General features: G+C 40.0%; 1 protein-coding gene and 1 pseudogene across 1 annotated transcript; both read left to right on the top strand.

Annotated features, from left to right (window-relative positions):
• LOC138033415 (uncharacterized) overlaps positions 1-3,351 on the top strand; it is a 12,403-nt pseudogene extending 9,052 nt beyond the window's left edge.
• A 1,206-nt stretch (positions 3,352-4,557) lies between these two features.
• LOC138031202 (uncharacterized) lies at positions 4,558-11,982 on the top strand. The gene is made up of 7 exons (XM_068878868.1): positions 4,558-4,569; positions 4,758-4,875; positions 9,550-9,603; positions 11,112-11,229; positions 11,345-11,469; positions 11,568-11,703; positions 11,866-11,982. Exons 2-5 carry the CDS (start codon positions 4,786-4,788, stop codon positions 11,389-11,391), a joined length of 309 nt encoding a protein of 102 aa, XP_068734969.1. The 5' UTR covers positions 4,558-4,569; positions 4,758-4,785; the 3' UTR covers positions 11,392-11,469; positions 11,568-11,703; positions 11,866-11,982.
• Positions 11,983-19,410: the final 7,428 nt, after the last annotated feature.

The raw sequence follows: 19,410 nt of genomic DNA, 5'->3' as shown, positions 1-19,410 counted from the left end.
ACAGAATGAAGAAACCAACAGATTCTTTGAAACCAGAATGGCAGATTCTTTGAAACCAGAAAAAACAACATAATTCCATTCACCCTCACCTACCATCCACAAAACCTTGCAGTAAAAAATGTCATTCTCAAAAACTTCAAATTTCTCCACAATCATCCCGAAACTAAACATATATTTCCTCTACCAGTAGTTCAAAACCACTTAAATATAGCATTGTTTAACGTATTTTAGTATTTAAACTGTAGATATAGGCATTTTTATCCCATAACATTTTTTCATCTGTTCGGACTTCCTAGCTGAAAGTCTAGAGATCCGAGAATTATAGGGATCCAAAGTTACCTTTTCGAAAATTTCAGCCACAAAAGTCTCCCGAAAATTCTAGGTGACATTTTTAGGGTAACAATCCGTTAAAAATGGGCAATTCTACCATTTTTTAGATGTTCGAAAATCCTAGGAGAGGCAGGCAAGCAAGAAATTCTACAAGAAATGTTCCGAAAATTCTAGATCTCAAATCGTATTCCGAACAGATGTTTTCCGAAAATTGACGTTGGGTGCCCCTGAATACTAAAATTGCAGTCGGGGATGGACATCAGAAAATAAAATTTGTTCTTGACACTGACGCTTGTTAACATTGGAAACAATGTTAATAAAACTACAAAGATGTTTCAACCACACAACTCCGGCCCTCATGGGTTTTTTAAAAAGGCCAACTGCGTGACGGCTTTCTAACGTTTTACAGTTCTGCGCGTTCTACGCCAGCAAAAACATATCAAATGACCGCTAAGCGTGATCACACAAGGGATTTGTAACATCTGGCATGTCATTATGTTCGTTTCCCTCGTTGCTGTCCTTGCGAATACCAGGCGTCAAGAAAATGTCTCTCGTGAAAATTACAAGCCTTGTCTGCAGTTATTGTCACATGATCAAAGTCTATACTATGGACAAATTGGTTCATGTGTTGTTGAAATTTGAAGAAACAAACAAAGAAACCAACAGGTTTCTTCATTTTCTGCTTTTTTTTTTCATTTTTTGTGCATTTTTTTTCTGCAACAAATGCAGGGCGATCTACAGACAGACAGACAGCCTTTATTTTAGCACGATGATAATAAAAGCTATGCAGCTTATTCTAAACTGAAGTTATTTGTTATTTTATTGTCTTGTTGTTTCAGTCCCCTGTTTCAATAGTAGTATAGTCACCACGATTTGCTTTATCCAATCTTGCACGAGGAGAACAAGTTGTCGCTGAAGAGATGCTGAATGCCGGAATAGTGTCTTCTATTGTCAGCTTACTCACCCCAGAAAAACACCTGGTAGATGTTGCTGGAGAAGTTGCTTGGGTGCTTTCCTACTTCACAGCGAAGCCTGACTGTGTTCCAGTATTTGTCTCAAGTGGCATCATTACCATTCTTGATCCTTTTTTGAATTCCCTTGCTCAGAAATCACCCCATAACAGCCAAGTAGTGACTTCGTTGTTACGAAGTCTAGGTTAGATGACTGATGTGAAAAAGTAGTTAGTACGCATCTTCTTCTTAGTGTTCTTGACAAGAAACAGGTCTTGGGTCTAAAACTGGACATAGACCACTTTCATATAAATGGCAACCACCTAGTTACATTCTTTTGTATTTATGTTAATGAGACCTACTGCCTTCATTTTGAAGCAAATATTACTTTGAAATTTGCTTGTTGTTGCGAGGCTAGAAAGGCTTATTAGCATTAAAACAAAAGAATATTTTATTTGGCCGCCATTATGAAAGAGGTCAATAGAAAGACATCTGAACCAATGACAGAAGTGATAGTCTTAAAAAGGCAAATAGAAACTCTGGTGTTGACTCCAACCGTGCCTACTAAAGTCAGCTAGAATACTGGAACTAATTTTATTCTTGTTGTGGTCCATCTCAAACATCAGAATGGTGCTTTTTCAGTTTCAGAAATTCTAGAAACAAGGATTTCAGTAATTATCCATAGATAATAATTTTCTAGGATTATCAGTGTTATAGGTTTTGCCAAAGGACAAGCCCAGAACCCCTGGAAGTGTGGTTGCTTTTCAGAGTTGATCCAGTATTCTTCAGAACTTAAATCTTGAACTTAAGAAGTTATTTTATAATTTTAATTAGTAAACAAGAAAATAATGTGCTTTCTTAGGTAACATAGTGAGTGGACCTGATGAATATGGATCACTAGCTATGCAGAGTGGTGAATTAATCAATGCATTGATGTTGTACATGAAGTAAGCTCATCGTCACATAAGGAAAGAGAGTTTGTGGGTTTTGTCCAATCTAACGGCAGGACCAGCACAAAACATTGACATAATAATTCAAGCTGGAATATTAAATCTCATTGTAGAACTTTTGTCAGCAACATTTGACATCAAGAAAGAGGTTGGTTACTAAACGCTTACAGTATTCCGCGAAAGGAAATGAAACGAAATGAAACAAAAAACAAAACGTTTATTACACATGCAAGAGTGAACAATGCTGGACACTAACAACATTGTCCACGCTAGATCCCTTTTTTTCCCAAACTGCCAATAGCGTTCCATTGGTATTTGATCAAACCGTCATTAGTGTTAGCGGGGACTAACGATGACTTAAATGGTGAAGAGTTCAATTCAGGGGCTTTGACCCAGTGCGTTTGCATTGTCTGAGCATTCTTGTCGATGGCTGTAATGAATCAGAGGTCGCCACTCCTTCTGTCATCCTTTTCTGTCTGGGTAGGTCCGGTAGCCTTTATTACTCCTCTAACTATACATGCAAGGCAGCAAGTTGAGCTGTGCAAGGCAGCAAGTTGAGCTATGAGAGGCAGAGGTTGCTCACACCTCACTCTGGTAAAAAACACGCTACCAGCCCACCACCATAACCATAACCCTAACCCTAACCTTGCTTATCTATTTATTTGTTGTAAGTTTATTTTTAATTACTTTATTGTCACTGAAAAGCCCTGAAGGGGGAGTGTCAATAAAGTTAGTATTGTATTGTAATAAAAGTTGGACAAATTATTGACCAGTGACTTAATTATCACTTAATTTTATTTCTTGCAACAGGTCGCTATTTGTGTGTGCAATGTTTCCTACCATGCACCAAGTTATCTAAGTACTGTTTTAGAGTTATGTGTCATGGATGCATTTGTCAACATTCTCAAGTCACCTGACCAAGACACAATTGTCACTGGTCTTCCGTTTGTTGAGATGGCTCTAAGAAGTGTTCCAGCTTCCAAAGAAATGTTTGAGATTGCCAAGGGAGTGGCCTGTCTGGAGGCATTAGAGTACAGTTGTAATGGAACAGTGTCTCAGTATGCAAGTGATATAATTGACACTTACTTTATGGAAGAAGAGTAAGATGGGGAGAGAGTGAGTGATGGGGACGAAGACAATAATTATGCAGGTCTTTGAGACATAGGAGTAACGAGATGAAACTCACTTTCCTTTTTGAAAACCGTTTTGTTTTTTCTTTGGTTTACATGCAGAAATTTTTGTTTAGGTTCATTTGACAAGTAGTTGGAGGCCTGCCTGCCACCATTACCAAGTTCTTATCTGACCTGTAACTTGACAGATCCCAAGGCAGAAGTCATGTAGAACGTTTTACAATTTGCAAACCTCGTGTCTTACACATGTACTGCTCGTATGACCATTCCCTTGAGCTCCTCATAGCTCTGGTGTTTATGTAAACAGTTCCTTTTTTAATTAATGGTGTGGGTAAAATGTACATTTCATTGAGTGTAAGCCTGATTACTGTATTATTGTGAGCCCCCTTGATAAGCCAAGGTGCTTTTGGGGCAAACAATGGTTAATATGTTTAAATTAAAAAAAAAAGAAGAAGAAGAAAATTGTTCCGCTAAAAAATAACAATACCAGGTATAACTCAAAGAGTATTACAGTACTACAGTACATGCAGGCTTAAATCAGTGGGGAGGTTGAAGTCAGCCAACACCATCTCAGGGCGATAGGATCATCCACCTCTTTTCATTGTTGGGAATCTCTGACGGTGCAATGTACTTTCCTTTTCACTTAAGGAAGGGGAGGGAAAGCAGTGTTTACTTTAGCTTGAATTTTTCTTATATCACTGTGTCTAGGTGGATTCATTTTTGTTTGCAAGCACTTTCTGCTATACATTGTTTTCGTTCTCATATACATTGTGTTTTTGGTGTGACTCATGCAGAGTACGTTTTATGCTACTCTTTTGAAAGCAAAGGAGAGACTGAAAGATATGTTTGTTTTTTGAAGTGCGGGTTATAGACAGACAGAAGATAGAAGTAATCCTCGCACTTAACTGGACAATTTAAGCAGTAACTATTGTCACTTTGTCAGGGATGGAAATTGTGCCTGTATAATTCACTTTTGTGACTAAGGTGCCTATCAATGTTTTGCCCCAGTGGGTGGAGGGCAGGCAGCGCGGGCTATTGACATCGAAGCCTTGCCCGTGACAGGGGCTACTCAGCTTTGATTGACCCAGGTCTCCCCCCATGGTTGGGCTTTTTGACATTTTTAGCGGAGAAGGACTGAGAGAGAAAAGGTCAAATGGTCAAAAAATGGCGGGATTGCCTGAAGGCAGGGTTAAAATGCAGTCCAAAAAGGTAAGAATTTGTGCAATATTCCACCTAAAAACATGCGGCTTGCCTCTTTTTGGTTTGTTTTTGCAGAACAAGTTACATGGAGTTTGCTTTTGCTTCACTTTGTAGTTAAAATTTATCAGAAATTAATGGAAGTTTTACCTTTCAAACAAAAACCTCATGCATGTATTAATTCCCTTGTTCAATATCAGGAGCGAAGAAAAATCATGCTAACCTCTAATGAAAAATGCCTACAACAGGAGTGGCATTCATCCAGGCAATCCAGAGCTTTACCAGTTGGCAAAGGAAGTGCTGTTTCCAGTGCAAGAGGTGTAAAGTAGTAGCTTATGTTTGTCATGATTAATTGTATAATTAGAATACATTATCATAGCCTCCACGTGCTTGTAAGAACTTAGGCTTATGCAATATACCTTGTTGTTGTTAACAACTCGCTTGTGTGCGAGTGAACATTATATGGTGTCAGAATAAAACATGGAAGTTTTCAAACCTCCAGGAGCTCTAGTGCTTGAAGGTTATCTTTCCGAGAATTGGAGGAGATGGGTCCAACGCTTTGACCTTTACTTGACGGCGTCGGGAAAGATCGAAGAAAATGAAAAGGTGCAGTGCGTCATTCTGCTGCACACAGTACAAGTAAAAGTAAAGCAACCATATTTAACGTCGATAACTCGTAACAGTAATTCAAATGACAAACCTGAGGTCGACGGTGTGCTCATTTTACTCCCCCTCTCCATCAGTGCTCCGTTTTACGGGTATTTAAAGCTACTTAGCCACACGGAAAGGAAAGAAGTCGAAACAAGGATGTGAGATCCGGGAATCGAACTCAGGACCTCTTGCACCAAGGCCGCGCACTAACCGACTGTGCCATCCTTGCTCGCTTCTTGCTTGAGTCGGCGAAGAAGCGCTCGAAATATACAATACTGGTGAAGATCCTAATAAGATTGCTCACCTAAAGAAAAAGTTTGAAGATTATTTCAATCCGAGAAAGAACACTGTGTTCGAAAGATACAAGTTTTGGGAATGTAAACAAAAAGACAGCGAATTTATCGATCAGTTTATCACCGAATTGAAGACTCGTGCGAAGTCATGTGAAATTGGCCACCAGCAAGACAGCCTGATTCGAGATCGAATTGTATTCGGTGTAAGTAGCACTCGTCTTAAAGAGAGATTGCTTCGTGAATCGTCTGATCTTACCCTTGAGAAAGCGGTGAGTCTTTGCAGAGCGGCAGAAGCTAGCGCTAAACAACTAAAGGAACTCCAGACATTAGAGAAGGTACCCGTTCACGCGATAAAACGAAGAAACAAACCAACCAAGGCATCGCCCGCTACTAGCAAAACATCGCGCCAGCTGCAGCAATTTAACTGCAAGAATTGTGGAACAAAGCACTACCCACGATCGTGTCCAGCGTTTGGAAGACACTGTCACATTTGCAAAGGGAAACATCACTACGCTAAGATGTACCCACAAAAGAATTCTCGAGTACACACTGTGACTCCGAGCCTAGACGGCGTCATTGGTCGACAGTGCGAAGTCCAAACCGAAGAATTCTTTATCGGAACAGTCACCGGTGTGACTACTGATTCAGCTTGGTTCTCCACCGTAACTGTTGGCGGATCTTCTGTTAAATTCAAGCTGGATGCTGGCGCTAATGTTTTGCCACTCAGTGTTTACTCCGAACTCCAAAACAAGTCTCCTTTAATGGATACCAGTGTTGTTTTTTTCCTCGTATGGAGATTTCAAGGTAATACCCGAAAGGAAGGTCACCCTGGCTTGTGAAGCTCAAGGATTAAAGGAAAGCCTTCCATTTTTCGTTGCTACCGTTAATTCACCACCAATTTTGGGACTCTCGGCGTGTTCAAAATTAAATCTGGTGAAAAGAGTAGAAAGTATTGCCCAGGCCCCTCGCACAAAAAAAGAAATTGTTGATAAGTTTGCTGATGTGTTCAGTGGGTTAGACTGCATGAAAGGCGAGTACTACATTGAGCTGGATGACTCAGTTCAGCCTGTCATTCACCCGCCTCGAAGAATACCGTATTCCCTACTTGAGAAACTTAAAGCGAAACTTCAAGAGTTGGAGGAGAAAGATTTTGTCCAGAAAGTTAACAGACTCACCCCATGGGTTAACAGCTTAGTCATTGTTGAAAAGCGTGATGGTTCTTTGAGACTGTGCTTGGATCCAAGAGATCTTAACAAGGCTATTCGGAGAGAGCATCACAGGATACCCACAGCAGAGGACATTGCAAGTCACCTCAGTGGCAAGAAAGTTTTCTCCATTGTAGATGAAAAAGATGGTTTCTGGCAGGTGTGCTTAGGTAAAGAAAGTTCCCACCTCTGTACTTTCAATAGCCCCTTTGGCCGTTATCGGTTTTACGGAATACGTTCAGCACCAGAGGTGTTCCAAAAGAGGAATGAAGCCCGGTTTGGAGATATTGATGGTGTGGAGGTCATATTTGATGACATCATTGTTGCAGCTACAGATGAGAAGGAACATGATGAAACTATGCTTAAGCTTCTGGAAAGAGCTCGACAAGCAAATGTTAAGTTCAACCCTGCAAAGCTGCAATACAAAGTTAGTGAAGTCAAGTACATGGGAAACATTGTTTCTGAATCAGGACTGAAACCTGATATTGAGAAAGTGCGTGCTATCACACAGTTGCCCTTGCCTCAGAGCAAAGATTTGCAGAGGTTCTTAGGGATGGTGAATTATTTCTCCCAGTTTATTCCTAATCAGTCAGAAATTACTGCACCCTTGCAAAATCTTCTAAAGAAAGATGTTATGTGGATCTGGTCGTATGAGCATACTCAAGCAGTGTAGCGTCTGAAGCAAATCCCCTCTAGTCAGCCTGTTCTGAAATTCTATGACCCCACCAAGCCAGTCAAATTGCAAGTGGATGCCTCTAAGTCTGGTCTTGGGTCATGTGTCCTCCAAGATGGACTCCCAATCGCTTATGCTTCTCGTTCCCTCACCCAAGCGGAGGAGTATTACGCTCAAATAGATAAAGAACTTCTTGCAGTCGTATTAGGCTGTGAGAGATTTAACCATTATTTTTATGGGCGGCCAGTGGATGTGGAGTCAGACTATAAGCCTTTAGTGTCTGTTAACAAGAAGCCGCTGACCAAAGTATCTCCAAGGCTCCAATGCCTGCTTCTCAGACTTCAGAAGTACGAAGTTAACATCACCTATGTCCCCGGCAAGTACATGTATGTTGCAGATACACTATCAAGAGCTCACTTGGATGAACCACCCTCGGAGCAAGAATTAAGTGATGACATGGAAGTAATCGTTCACACCCTCGTGGAACGTCTTCCTATGAGTAAAGAGAAGCTTGCCCAGATGAAAGCAGCAATAGCTCAAGATGAAATCCTTCAGATGTTAAGTAAAGTTGTAAGGAATGGTTGGCCATCCCACAAAAGCAAATTACCTGCTTCCGTTGCCTACTACTGGAATTTGCGAGCTGAAATTCATGAAGCTGAAGGTCTGTTTTTCCTTGGTGAGAAGCTCATAATCCCTCAAGAGATGAGACAGGATGTTCTAAACTGCATACATGAGAGTCACCTTGGTATGGAGAAATGCAAGTCAAGGGCTAGAGCTGTCGTTTATCGGCCCAGTATGTCTACTGCAATTGAAAGGATGATCTCCAAGTGCTCTGTATGTCTTAAGTACCAAAGAGAGAATCAAAAGGAGCCCTTATTACCCCATGATGTCCCTCAGAGGCCATGGTAGAGGCTACGTGCCGACATATTTGAACTGAACTCTAAGTCGTATTTACTTGTTGTTGATTATTATTCTAAGTACCCTGAACTTTGTCTCCTAAGAGACAAGACAGCTGGTCCTGTTATAACTGGTATGAAATCTATGTATGCCTGGCATGGAATTCCAGATGAAGTTATTGCCGATAACATGCCCTTTTCAAGCAAGGAATTCCATCAGTTGCAAAGGATTGGGGATTTGAAGTCACCACCTCGAATCCCAGATACCCACAGCCAAATGGGATGAGTGAAAGAGCGATACAAACCATCAGAGGAAAGCATTTGAAGCAAAGCATTTGAAGATGAAAATGACCCGTACATAGCTCTCCTGGAGTACAGGAACACTCCAGTCTCAGGACTAAAGAAGTCCCCAGCACAATTGCTGATGAGTCGCATGTTGAAGTCCAAGTTGCCTTCTACTGTATCCCTCTTGAAGCCTCAAGTGGTTCACAATGCCTATGACAAGCTCAAGGAGCGTAGGGATAAACAGAAGATGTACTACGATCACAGTGTAAGGCGGTTACCTGAAATCAAGCCACATGCAATAGTGCGTATAGGAATGGGAAAGACCTGGGAGCCAGCAACTGTTACTGCCCAGCATGCAGCTCTTAGATCCTATGTAGTCTCAACACCTGACGGCACTGCCTACCGTCGCAATCGTTGACATTTGTTGCTTACAAATGAGCCCCCAGTAGTGAGTACGGGACCACCCCTAGATGAAGCGTTAATACCGCCTTACCCTAACCGTCTCTGCCACACCCGCGGTTCATGTTAGTAATGCTGAATCGGCCCTGCCTGCTGCCAATGAAAGCAGCCCTCTGCCAACACAAGCAAAGTGTACCTCCAGTGGCCGTATTGTGAGATTGCCAGCAAGATACAAGGACTATGTTATGAACTGAACTGTTCTGTTACAGTAAACAATGCAAACATTCTAGCAAAGTTCATTTTGTTGATTCATGCTTAATGATTGGTTGATCATTCATTCCAGGTTTATCTTGTTTAAAAAAAAGGGAGGTGTCATGATTAATTGCATAATTACAATACATTATCATAGCCTCGACGTGCTTGTAAGAACTTAGGCTTATGCAATAAACCTTGTTGTTGTTAAAATGTCACTTGTGTGCAAGTGAACATTATAATGTTCTTATGTAAATTAATTTTCACTAATTTTCATCCTCAAAATTTGTCTATTTATCAATATATTTAACTGTCGGCGTGTATATTTTCTGTTTTAGGTTCAAATGTGCAAGAAAAGAGAGCAGAAGGATAAGAGCAAGGGCACACAAAGGGTAGGAATGGAACAGTGTCTCAGTATGCAAATGAATTAATTGACACTCACTTTATGGAAGAAGAGTCAGATGGGGAGAGAGTGAGTGATGGGGGCGAAGACAACATGCAGGTATTTGAGACATAGGAGTAACGAGATGAAACTCACTTTCCTTTTTGAAAACCGTTTTGTTTTTTCTTTGGTTTACATGCAGAAGTTTTTGTTTAGGTTCATCTGACAAGTAGCTGGAGGCCTCCCTGCCACCATTACCAAGGAGTCTTCTTATTCCTCAGAACTTCTTACTATTTCTTAGTCAGGAAGTTCTAATCTGACCTGTAACTTGACAGATCCCAAGGCTGGAGTCATGTAGAGCTTTTTACAATTTGCAAACCTCGTGTCTTACACATATGTTGCTCGTATGACCATTCCCTTGAGCTCCTCATAGCTCTGGTGTTTATGTAAACAGTTTCTTTTTTTAATTAATGGTGTGGGTAAAATATAAATTTCATTGAGTGTTAGCCTGATTACTGTATTATTGTGAGCCCCCTTGATAAGCCAAGGTGCTTTTGGGGCAAACAATGGTTAATATGTTTAAATTAAAAAAAAAAAAGAAAATTGTTTCACGAAAAAATAACAATACCAGGTATATCTCAAAGAGTGTTACAGTACAACAGTACATACAGGCTTAAATCAGTGGGGAGGTTGAACTCAGCCAACACCATCTCAGGGCGATAGGGCATCCACCTCTTTTCATTGTTGGGAATCTCTGACAGTGCAATATACTAATCCTTTTCACTTAAAGAAGGGGAGGGAAAGCAGTGTTTACTTTAGCTTGAATTTTTCTTATATGGCTGTACCTAGGTGGATTCATTTTTGTTTGCAAGCACTGTCTGCTATATATTGTATTATTTCTCATATACATTGTCTTTTTCGTGCGACTCATGCTACTCTTTGAAAGCAAAGGAGAGACTGAAAGAAATGTCTTTTGAAGTGCGGGTTATAGACGGACAGAAGATAGAAGTAATCCTCGCACTTAACTGGACAATTTAAGCAATAATTATTGTCACTTTATCAGGGATGGAAATTGTGCCTGTATAATTCACTTTTGTGACTAAGGCGCCTATCAATGTTTTGCCCCAGTGGGTGGAGGACAGGCACACACGGGCTACTGACATCAAAGCCTCTCCCGTGACAGGGGCTACTGAGCTTTGATTGACCCAGGTCTCCCCCCATGGTTAGGCTTTTTGACATTTTCAGCGGAGAAGGACTAAGAGAGAAAAGGTCAAATGGTCAAAAAATGGCGGGATTGCCTGAAGGCAGGGTTAAAATGCAGTCCAAAAATTTAAGAATTTGTGCAATATTCCACCTAAAAACATGCGGCTTGCCTCTTTTTGGTTTGTTTTTGCAGAACAAGTTACATGGCGTTTGCTTTTGTTTCATTTTGTAGTTAAAATTTATCAGAAATTAATGGAAGTTTTACCTTTCAAACAAAAACCTCATGCATGTATTAATTCCCTTGTTCAATATCAGGAGCGAAGAAAAATCATGCTAACCTATAATAAAAAATGCCTACAACAGGAGTGGCATTCATCCAGGCAATCCAGAGCCTTACCAGTTGGCAAAGGAAGTGCTGTTTCCAGTGCAAGAGGTATAAAGTAGTAGCTTATGTTCTTATGCAAATTAATTATCACTGATTTTCAACCTCATAATTTGACTAGTTATCAATATATTTAACTGTGGGCGTGTATATTTTCTGTTTTTAGGTTCAAATGTGACGTGGCCATTTGGAATCAGCTCATCAGCATCGTAAAGCAGGGACGAGGAAAGCTGCTGAGACCCGTAGAAAAAACATGCAGAAAAAACAACAGCAAGAAAAGACAGCAGAAGGGTAAGAGCAAGGGCACACATAGGGTAGGAGTCCTGGCATTGAAATGTGCCTGAGTGCTCCTGAGAGAAATATCATAAGCAATTTTTTTTGTGTTGTAGGTGTAAACACTGTTGTATATCTTTTCTGGTTCAGCCAGGTTGGAGTCCTGGCATTGAAATGTGCCTGAACACTCCTGGGATCTACAACATAAACAATATTAATGTAGATTTAGGGATGGTGCCTACCAATTCAAAGGTACGTTTGCCCCGGTTTATGATTATGTGGCAGAGATGTATCCAGGTTTTTAAATTTGGGGGTCCTCTGGACCCCTTTTTGAAAAGTATTGTATTGTATTGAAAGTTGGACAAATAATTGACCAGTGACTTAATTATCACTTAATTTTATTTCTTGCAACAGGCCGCCATTTGTGTGTGCAATGTTTCCTACCATGGACTAAGTTATCTAAGTACTGATTTAGAGTTATGTGTCATGGATGCATTTGTCAGTCACCTGACCAAGACACAATTGTCACTGGTCTTCAGTTTGTTGAGATGGCTCTAAGAAGTGTTCCAGCTTCCAAAGAAATGTTTGAGATTGCCAAGGGAGTGGCCTGTCTGGAGGCATTAGAGTACAGTTGTAATGGAACAGTGTCTCAGTATGCAAATGAATTAATTGACACTTACTTTATGGAAGAAGAGTAAGATGGAGAGAGAGTGAGTGATGGGGGCGGAGACAATATTCAGGTCTTTGAGACATAGGAGTAACGAGATGAAACTCACTTTCCTTTTTGAAAACCGTTTTGTTTTTTCTTTGGTTTACATGCAGAAATTTTTGTTTAGGTTCATTTGACAAGTAGTTGGAGGCCTGCCTGCCACCATTACCAAGGAGTCTTCTTATTCATCAGAACTTCTTTCTATTTCTTAGTCAGGAAGTTCTAATCTGACCTGTAACTTGACAGATCTTAAGGCTGGAGTCATGTAGAACTTTTTACAATTTGCAAACCTCGTGTCTTACACATATGTTGCTCGTATGACCATTCCCTTGAGCTCCTCATAGCTCTGGTGTTTATGTAAACAGTTCCTTTTTTAATTAATGGTGTGGGTAAAATGTACATTTCATTGAGTGTTAGCCTGATTACTGTATTATTGTGAGCCCCCTTGATAAGCCAAGGTGCTTTTGGGGCAAACAATGGTTAATATGTTTAAATTAAAAAAAAAAAAAAAAGAAAATTGTTTCGCGAAAAAATAACAATACCAGGTATAACTCAAAGAGTATTACAGTACTACAGTACATACATGCTTAAATCAGTGGGGAGGTTGAACTCAGCCAAGTTCACCATCTCAGGGCGATAGGATCATCCACCTCTTTTCATTATTGGGAATCTCTGACAGTGCAATATACTAATCCTTTTCACTTAAAGAAAGGGAGGGAAAGCAGTGTTTACTTTAGCTTGAATTTTTCTTATATCACTGCATCGAAGGTGGATTCATTTTTGTTTGCAAGCACTGTCTGCTATACATTGTTTTATTTCTCATATACATTGTCTTTTTTGTGTGATTCATGCAGCGAACGTTTTATGCTACTCTTTTGAAAGCAAAGGAGCGACTGAAAGAAATGTTTGTTTTTTGAAGTGCGGGTTATAGACAGTCAGAAGACAGAAGTAATCCTCGCACTTAACTGGACAATTTAAGCGATAATTACCTTTCAAACAAAAACCTCATGCATGTATTAATTCCCTTGTTCAATATCAGGAGCGAAGAAAAATCATGCTAACCTATAATAAAAAATGCCTACAACAGGAGTGGCATTTATCCAGGCAATCCAGAGCTTTACCAGTTGGCAAAGGAAGTGCTGTTCCCAGTGCAAGAGGTATAAAGTAGTAGCTTATGTTCTTATGTAAATTAATTATCACTAATTTTCAACCTCATAATTTGTCTATTTATCAATATATTTAACTGTGGGCGTGTATATTTTCTGTTTTTAGGTTCAAATGTGACTTGCCCATTTGGAATCAGTTCATCAGCATCGCAAAGCAGGGACGAGGAAATCTGCTGAGACCCATATGTAAAGAAGTTGATATCTCACACTAAACAAATAGCAATCGTTCGTGTTTACAGATCCTTAATGTCCGTCATCTTGAAGAACGTACAATCTACGTACCCGAGCCCGCCGACTTGTCAGCGGTCTACTACACACTACAGCATTGGTTCATGCCCTTTTTTTTTTAACAACCGTAAACGTTCCTTTGTGTCTGCAAAATAACCAGAAATGTGGCAATGTAAACGATAACAAAGTTTCCATAACAAATGTCGATAAATGTTCCGTAAACAATGTAGTCCTTAAGGTATGAGGGCCTCTTGCTAGCCCTTCCTGACCGTGTATGGTATGGGCCGCCCTGGCCTTCTGGAGAGACAAGTTCTTTGGTGGACTCTGTTGGTTCCTTTTCGCCTTCTGCAGCTTGTGGACTTTGTTCATACTAGTCATCCCCAGGTAAGCTGAAAGGGGTCAGTCTAAGGTGTCTCCGATTTCCCTCCAAACATGTCCAATATACCCAAACGGATACGATTCGTCTCGTCAAACCGATGGTCCATTGGTACGAATGGTAGGATTGGTACCGATAGAAAGTGATGTCATTCCAATGGTTTTATTGGTGAAAAACAAGTTTGCTTAAATTAAACCAAGTAGAAACGCGCTAATAACTATGAATATTCCTCGTACTATAAGCCAACCACACAAAACACGTTCGCTTTCACAAATAGAACCATTGGAATCACTACTAACACCAACGGAGTCTATTTGTGAGTATTGGACAACCCTCGCTCATCAGTCGGTAGAGCAGCGCACATATCCATTAGTGAAGGTTGTCCAATACTCGCTCATCAGTCGGTAGAGCAGCGCACATATCCATTAGTGAGGGTTGTCCAATACTCACAAATAGACTCCCATTTAAGACTAGTTTTTCACTGAAGAACGTTGTGGCTCGGCTGGATTCAACGAGGTCAGTCTTCCTCTGTCAGGCTATAAACAAAAATTTGAAAAAATGTGACAGACCTACACGGTCTCCCTTTTGCGGGTTTGTTGTTTCAGATAATTATGAAACCTTCATTTTACAGTTTGCTTTAACGCGTCAGTATTGTTTTAAGATTTCACACTGCTAGGTTGTACGTACGGACAAATGGTATGGTTTTCTCGCTAGTTTTGTCTTTTGTTTAAGTGCCGACTGCCTTCCAATCTCAGATGGTGTTTCTCGATAAGATGCGTAGGGTAGCCTCGCCCTTCAAGACGGGCCTTCAGTCGAGATAGTGCCTCCTCAAATGTTGTTTTGAAGAGTTTGTTCGGCGAAACCTACTAACCTCTCCGTTGATAGGACCCTTCTTGACACCGGGCGGGTGACAAGAGGTAAAATGCCTCAATCAGTGAATTGGAAGGTTTCAGTCGGCGCGGCTGGTGATATGTTTTGATATGGTGAGTAGATTCTTTATGGAATCGTTCTCCTTTGTATACTGTTGTCGGGCTAGGAAAGGGATCTTCTTTTCTGAAATTTAGGCAGTTAACTTTATCGTCACGTTGACGTTGTTAGCTTGTGGAAGGAACAGGTTGATTTCCCGTTTATTTACGTCCCATAGTGAGAAAATTCCATCGATAAAACGTTTCCATGTGGTTGGTTTAACGTTACTCTGGCCTAGCATCTTTGTTTCAATTTCTGTGAACAAAACACTGACCTACAGTCTATGTACTACCATGCACAAATTTGACTGCTAGTCCATGTACTACCATGCACAAACTTGACTGCCTTGTTAATGAAATGCTGTGTATTCAATATCTTATACCAGCATTGAATGTACAGTCGGATTCTCTTCGTGCTTAAGTATTCATTTAATTAGCTTGGCACTCTTTTATGCAAATTCGTTTCAACTTAGCCTTTTCACAAACCGCATTTTATCTTTATGTAACCTTGATAATGGCGCAAGATGCACCGAAACGTCGGTTTCTATCACTTATATTTCGGCATGTAGATAAACAGGAAATCAACCCGTGTTCATTGCACAAGCTAACAACTTCAACCTAACGACTAATTTAACCGCTTAAATTTCAGAAAAGGAGATCACTTTCTTAGACCGACAACAGTATACAAAGGAGAACGATTCCATAAAGAATCTATTCACCATATCAAAACATATCACCAGCCGCGCCGACTGAAACCTTGCAATACACTGATCGAAGTATTTTACCTCTTGTCACCCGCCCGGTGTCAAGAAGGTTTCAAAAACGGAGAGGCTAGTAGGCTTCGCCGAACAAACTCTTTGAGGAGGCACTATCTCGATTGAAAGGCCGTCTTGAAAGGCGAGGCTACCGTACGCATTTCATCGAGAGAACACCATCTGAGGTCACTTTTTCTGAAAGGCAGTCGGCACTTAAAAAGCCAAAACTAGCGAGAAAACCCTACCATTTGTCAGTACGTACAACCCAGCGGTGTCAAGTCTTACATGTAATCGTGCAGGTCTGTCACATTCTTTCAAATTTTTGTTTATAGCCTGACAGAGGGAGACTGACCTTGTTGAATCCAGCCGAGCCGCAAGGTTTTTTAGTGAAAAACTAGTCTTAAATGACTCAAAACCTGCAAGGCATTCGCGGCCGCACGACATGCAGCCAAAACGGCGGAAAATGACGCACGTGAATCACGGTAATGCAATCACGTATTGCATACTTAATAAGAATGAAAAAAAAAAAACGATACAAATATAAATACATATATAGAACGAATATAAAATAAAGAGATAAAAAATAATATACGTGCTTAGCACTTACATTGAAATCAATAGGAAGAGATATAAAATATATCAAAGCAAAATAAAAAACATAAAGAAAGAAAAATTACGGCACAGAAATTTAATACATGCATTACAAAATAAAGCTGTTTGAATATTGACTGGAAAGGCTCGCCATACCAATCGAACCAGTTTCTTCACTTATCAAATAGTGAACGAAGATGAAATTATTGGACTTATTAGCCCTGCATTTTGGTTTTATTTAACCGTGAATACTTGCACAGAGGGTGCTTCCCACTGGGAACCTTTTTCTTGCCGTCGACCGAACCAACAAGCTTGCTAATTCATCAATGGAACCAACGAGTTTAGCGGCTTATTTAATGCAGTTGTAAGTTCAGGGCTTGAAATTAAGGAAAAAATCCAGTCGCAATTTTGCGACAAGATACGAAAAGTCGCAATTTCGCAAAATTTAGTCGCAAAATCGTCGCGCTGCATTGTGTTGTCAGCGGTGTAGCAAGACAAAACATGAGCCCACAATACTTGTTTTGAAAGAAACCGCTGAAAATGGCGAATGATATCGAAGGAATAGCGTTGTGCACGTAACATCGCAGTGAAATTACGCTACAATATGCTGTCTTCAGATTGAAAGAAAACTCAAGGCGAGAAACAAAATAACTTTGTCATTTCTTCATTTATTTTAGTAAAAAGAGCAGCAAAGTGGCAACTGCTAACCCTTAAAGTGGTGCTATGATCAAAAAATCATTTCCCTTTTTTCTTCAGATTTTGAAAGCGTGTTCGCTTAACACCTAACTGGCAAAATTTTGAGCTTTGAGTTTTATCCAAAGGCTGTTTATTTTGAGTGTAAGTTTTGGATTTCATGGTCCGCCATTACTCACGTTCAAAACTGGCCTATTGGACCTCAGAGGGTTGGATCTAGATAAATGAGGTCATTTACTAACTAGCTTAAAATTTCAGCGTGTAAACGCAATTTATTATATATGCAAAACACGGGTTGAAAAGTCTGAAAGCCCGAAACTCCCGTGCTGCATATTAATTAGGCCGCGTACACACGCATTGCATTCTTAAACTAGTGAGTGTTTGAGGTCATTTTCTCCTCGACCCAGCTCTCTCAAGATTTTAAAGTTAGTAATGGCGGACCAATAAATAAGAAAATTCCAGCTAAAATAAACAGGTTTCTTTTTAAAATCAGAACTTAAAACTTGGGTGAGTTATTGTTTAGTTAACAAAGTTTTGAAATCCAAAGGAAAAACAATTTTTTTTTTGGTCGTAGTACCACTTTAATTATTGCAAGTTTATATCCTGATTTTGTAGTGTCAGTATGGACATTACAACCAATAAACATAACACTAACATAGCAATGCTCCATAAAAAGAGTATTGATCCTAGGTAATGAACGGTAATATATTTGATAGAGTGCCACGCTTAAAATTATCTGAGTTAATTATCGAACAGTGAGAAAGTGGCTTACAATTTGGAGTTTAGAAAAACTGTTGCTGACCAGTTGAACTATTTGTTTCACAACTTCAGGGCTTGGAATTACGACCAATGCAGTCGCATTTGCGACTGAATGTTTTCCCTTTGCGACTAAAATATCTGGAGAAGTCACAAATTTGCAACTTGTTTTCATCTTCGCTCTTTCGAAACAAGAGGGTTAGTGAGATGCGTTCTAGTCCGTCCCGTTTTGTCATCGACGAGGCATTTGAAAGTAGTTGTAGTCAGAGTTTTGGGGAAAATCTGTTTGCGGACGGTAGAATGAACTCGAGACAACGAAACATGGAGGTTACTTACACCTTTGCGATTTAAACTCGTTGTTAGCGAACTTGCTTACTGATAGAAAACGATGGCTATAGTCAAGTGCTAATAAGGCGCAAAATGTAAACAAAGGTTTCCCTATTCTGTAGATAAGCCAAAATAAGTGCTCTCTTCGCTAATATTAAGGATCAAGGACTGTGCTATTTTTCCTTTCAACCTCTTTCATTTAGGAACACTAATCCGGTACAATTCACAGGATATGTTTGTTTACAATTGCTGATCTCCTTCCTCCTTCGCTATGTTTGGTTTATTTCAGTAATTCAATTCTGCTCTTCTCGTACAACTTGTGAACTAGTTTCTGCGACAATAACAACAGCTTTGATTCGGTTCGGTTGGGTCCGGTGTCTGCAAACCAAAGACCAATGATCCATGCCAAGAAACGGGCTTCCCAGCACCTAAATTGAGTTGGTTAAGTTGGGCGGCAAGGAACTGACGATAAAATAATTTAGTATATACATAAACAGTGGATAGCGTTGAACGCGCGCTCTGATTTGCTACTCAAACTCCAGATATCCTTTGCGATTCACCTCCGAGCGATTCGCGCAGATTTTGCGCCCGAAAAAGCTGTAATCGTTGCAGGAATAAATGAGTTAAAATAATCCTTTGTGCATATACTAAAACAACAATTCACCTCAGTGTCGGTGGCTAGTGGTGGATATTACCGAGCCGAGAAGCGGCGATGTAAATATCCACCACTAACCACCACCACTTTGGTGAATAGTTGCTAAATATGTTGAAGATATAGTCTCTTTTTTTGCAAAACCCAGTCAAATATCATATGGTAATTTACCACAGATGGACCATCATCTGCTCTTTCATTCCTTTTTTACAGAAAATTGTTTAATTGCAAAAGTAAAAACTGGGTATAACTATCCTGTGGTAAGGACGAATGAGTTTTTAGAGATGCAAGAAGCCAGGGCTAATGAAACCGAAGTGATACAGAAAAAGTTTCACTTTGCTGCTATTACTATTACCAAAAAATCAAGCTATCCTTTTCTCTGGATTAAAAAACTGCTAGCTAAACACCTAGTGACCCAAGTTTTTAGCCTTGATTTAAAAAAGACACCTGTTTATATTTTAACTTCCATTTTCTTATTAATGGTAAGTCATTACTAACTTTAAAACCTTGAGAGAGCTGGATCGAGAAGAAAATGACCTCAAAGACTCCCGACGCTAGTTTAAGAATGCAATGCATGTGTATGCGCGTTTTGCATATATAATAAGCAGCATTTACAAGGTGAAATGTTAATGACGTCAGTTTCATCATCATCATCGCCATTTTATTTCAATAGCTTAAATTTAACATATTGGAGAAATACACAACCCAAAGCCAATCCAGGCGGGATGTGTAACTTAAGCC

This window comes from Montipora capricornis, chromosome 14 (assembly GCF_036669925.1).
Source record: "Montipora capricornis isolate CH-2021 chromosome 14, ASM3666992v2, whole genome shotgun sequence".
Taxonomy (NCBI): domain Eukaryota; kingdom Metazoa; phylum Cnidaria; class Anthozoa; order Scleractinia; family Acroporidae; genus Montipora; species Montipora capricornis.
The sequence above is the reverse complement of the archived record's forward strand: the minus strand, read 5'-3'. Positions and strand labels throughout refer to the sequence as shown.

What these genes read in the sequence shown, in the direction of transcription:
- LOC138031202 (XM_068878868.1), top strand. Translation starts at nt 4,786, where the DNA reads ATGAAAAATGCCTACAACAGGAGTGGCATTCATCCAGGCAATCCAGAG. An exon ending in TGCTGTTTCCAGTGCAAGAG is followed by an intron (nt 4,876 to 9,549) that starts GTGTAAAGTAGT and finishes TTTCTGTTTTAG; the next exon opens with GTTCAAATGTGCAAGAAAAG. An exon ending in TGCTGTTTCCAGTGCAAGAG is followed by an intron (nt 11,230 to 11,344) that starts GTATAAAGTAGT and finishes TTCTGTTTTTAG; the next exon opens with GTTCAAATGTGACGTGGCCA.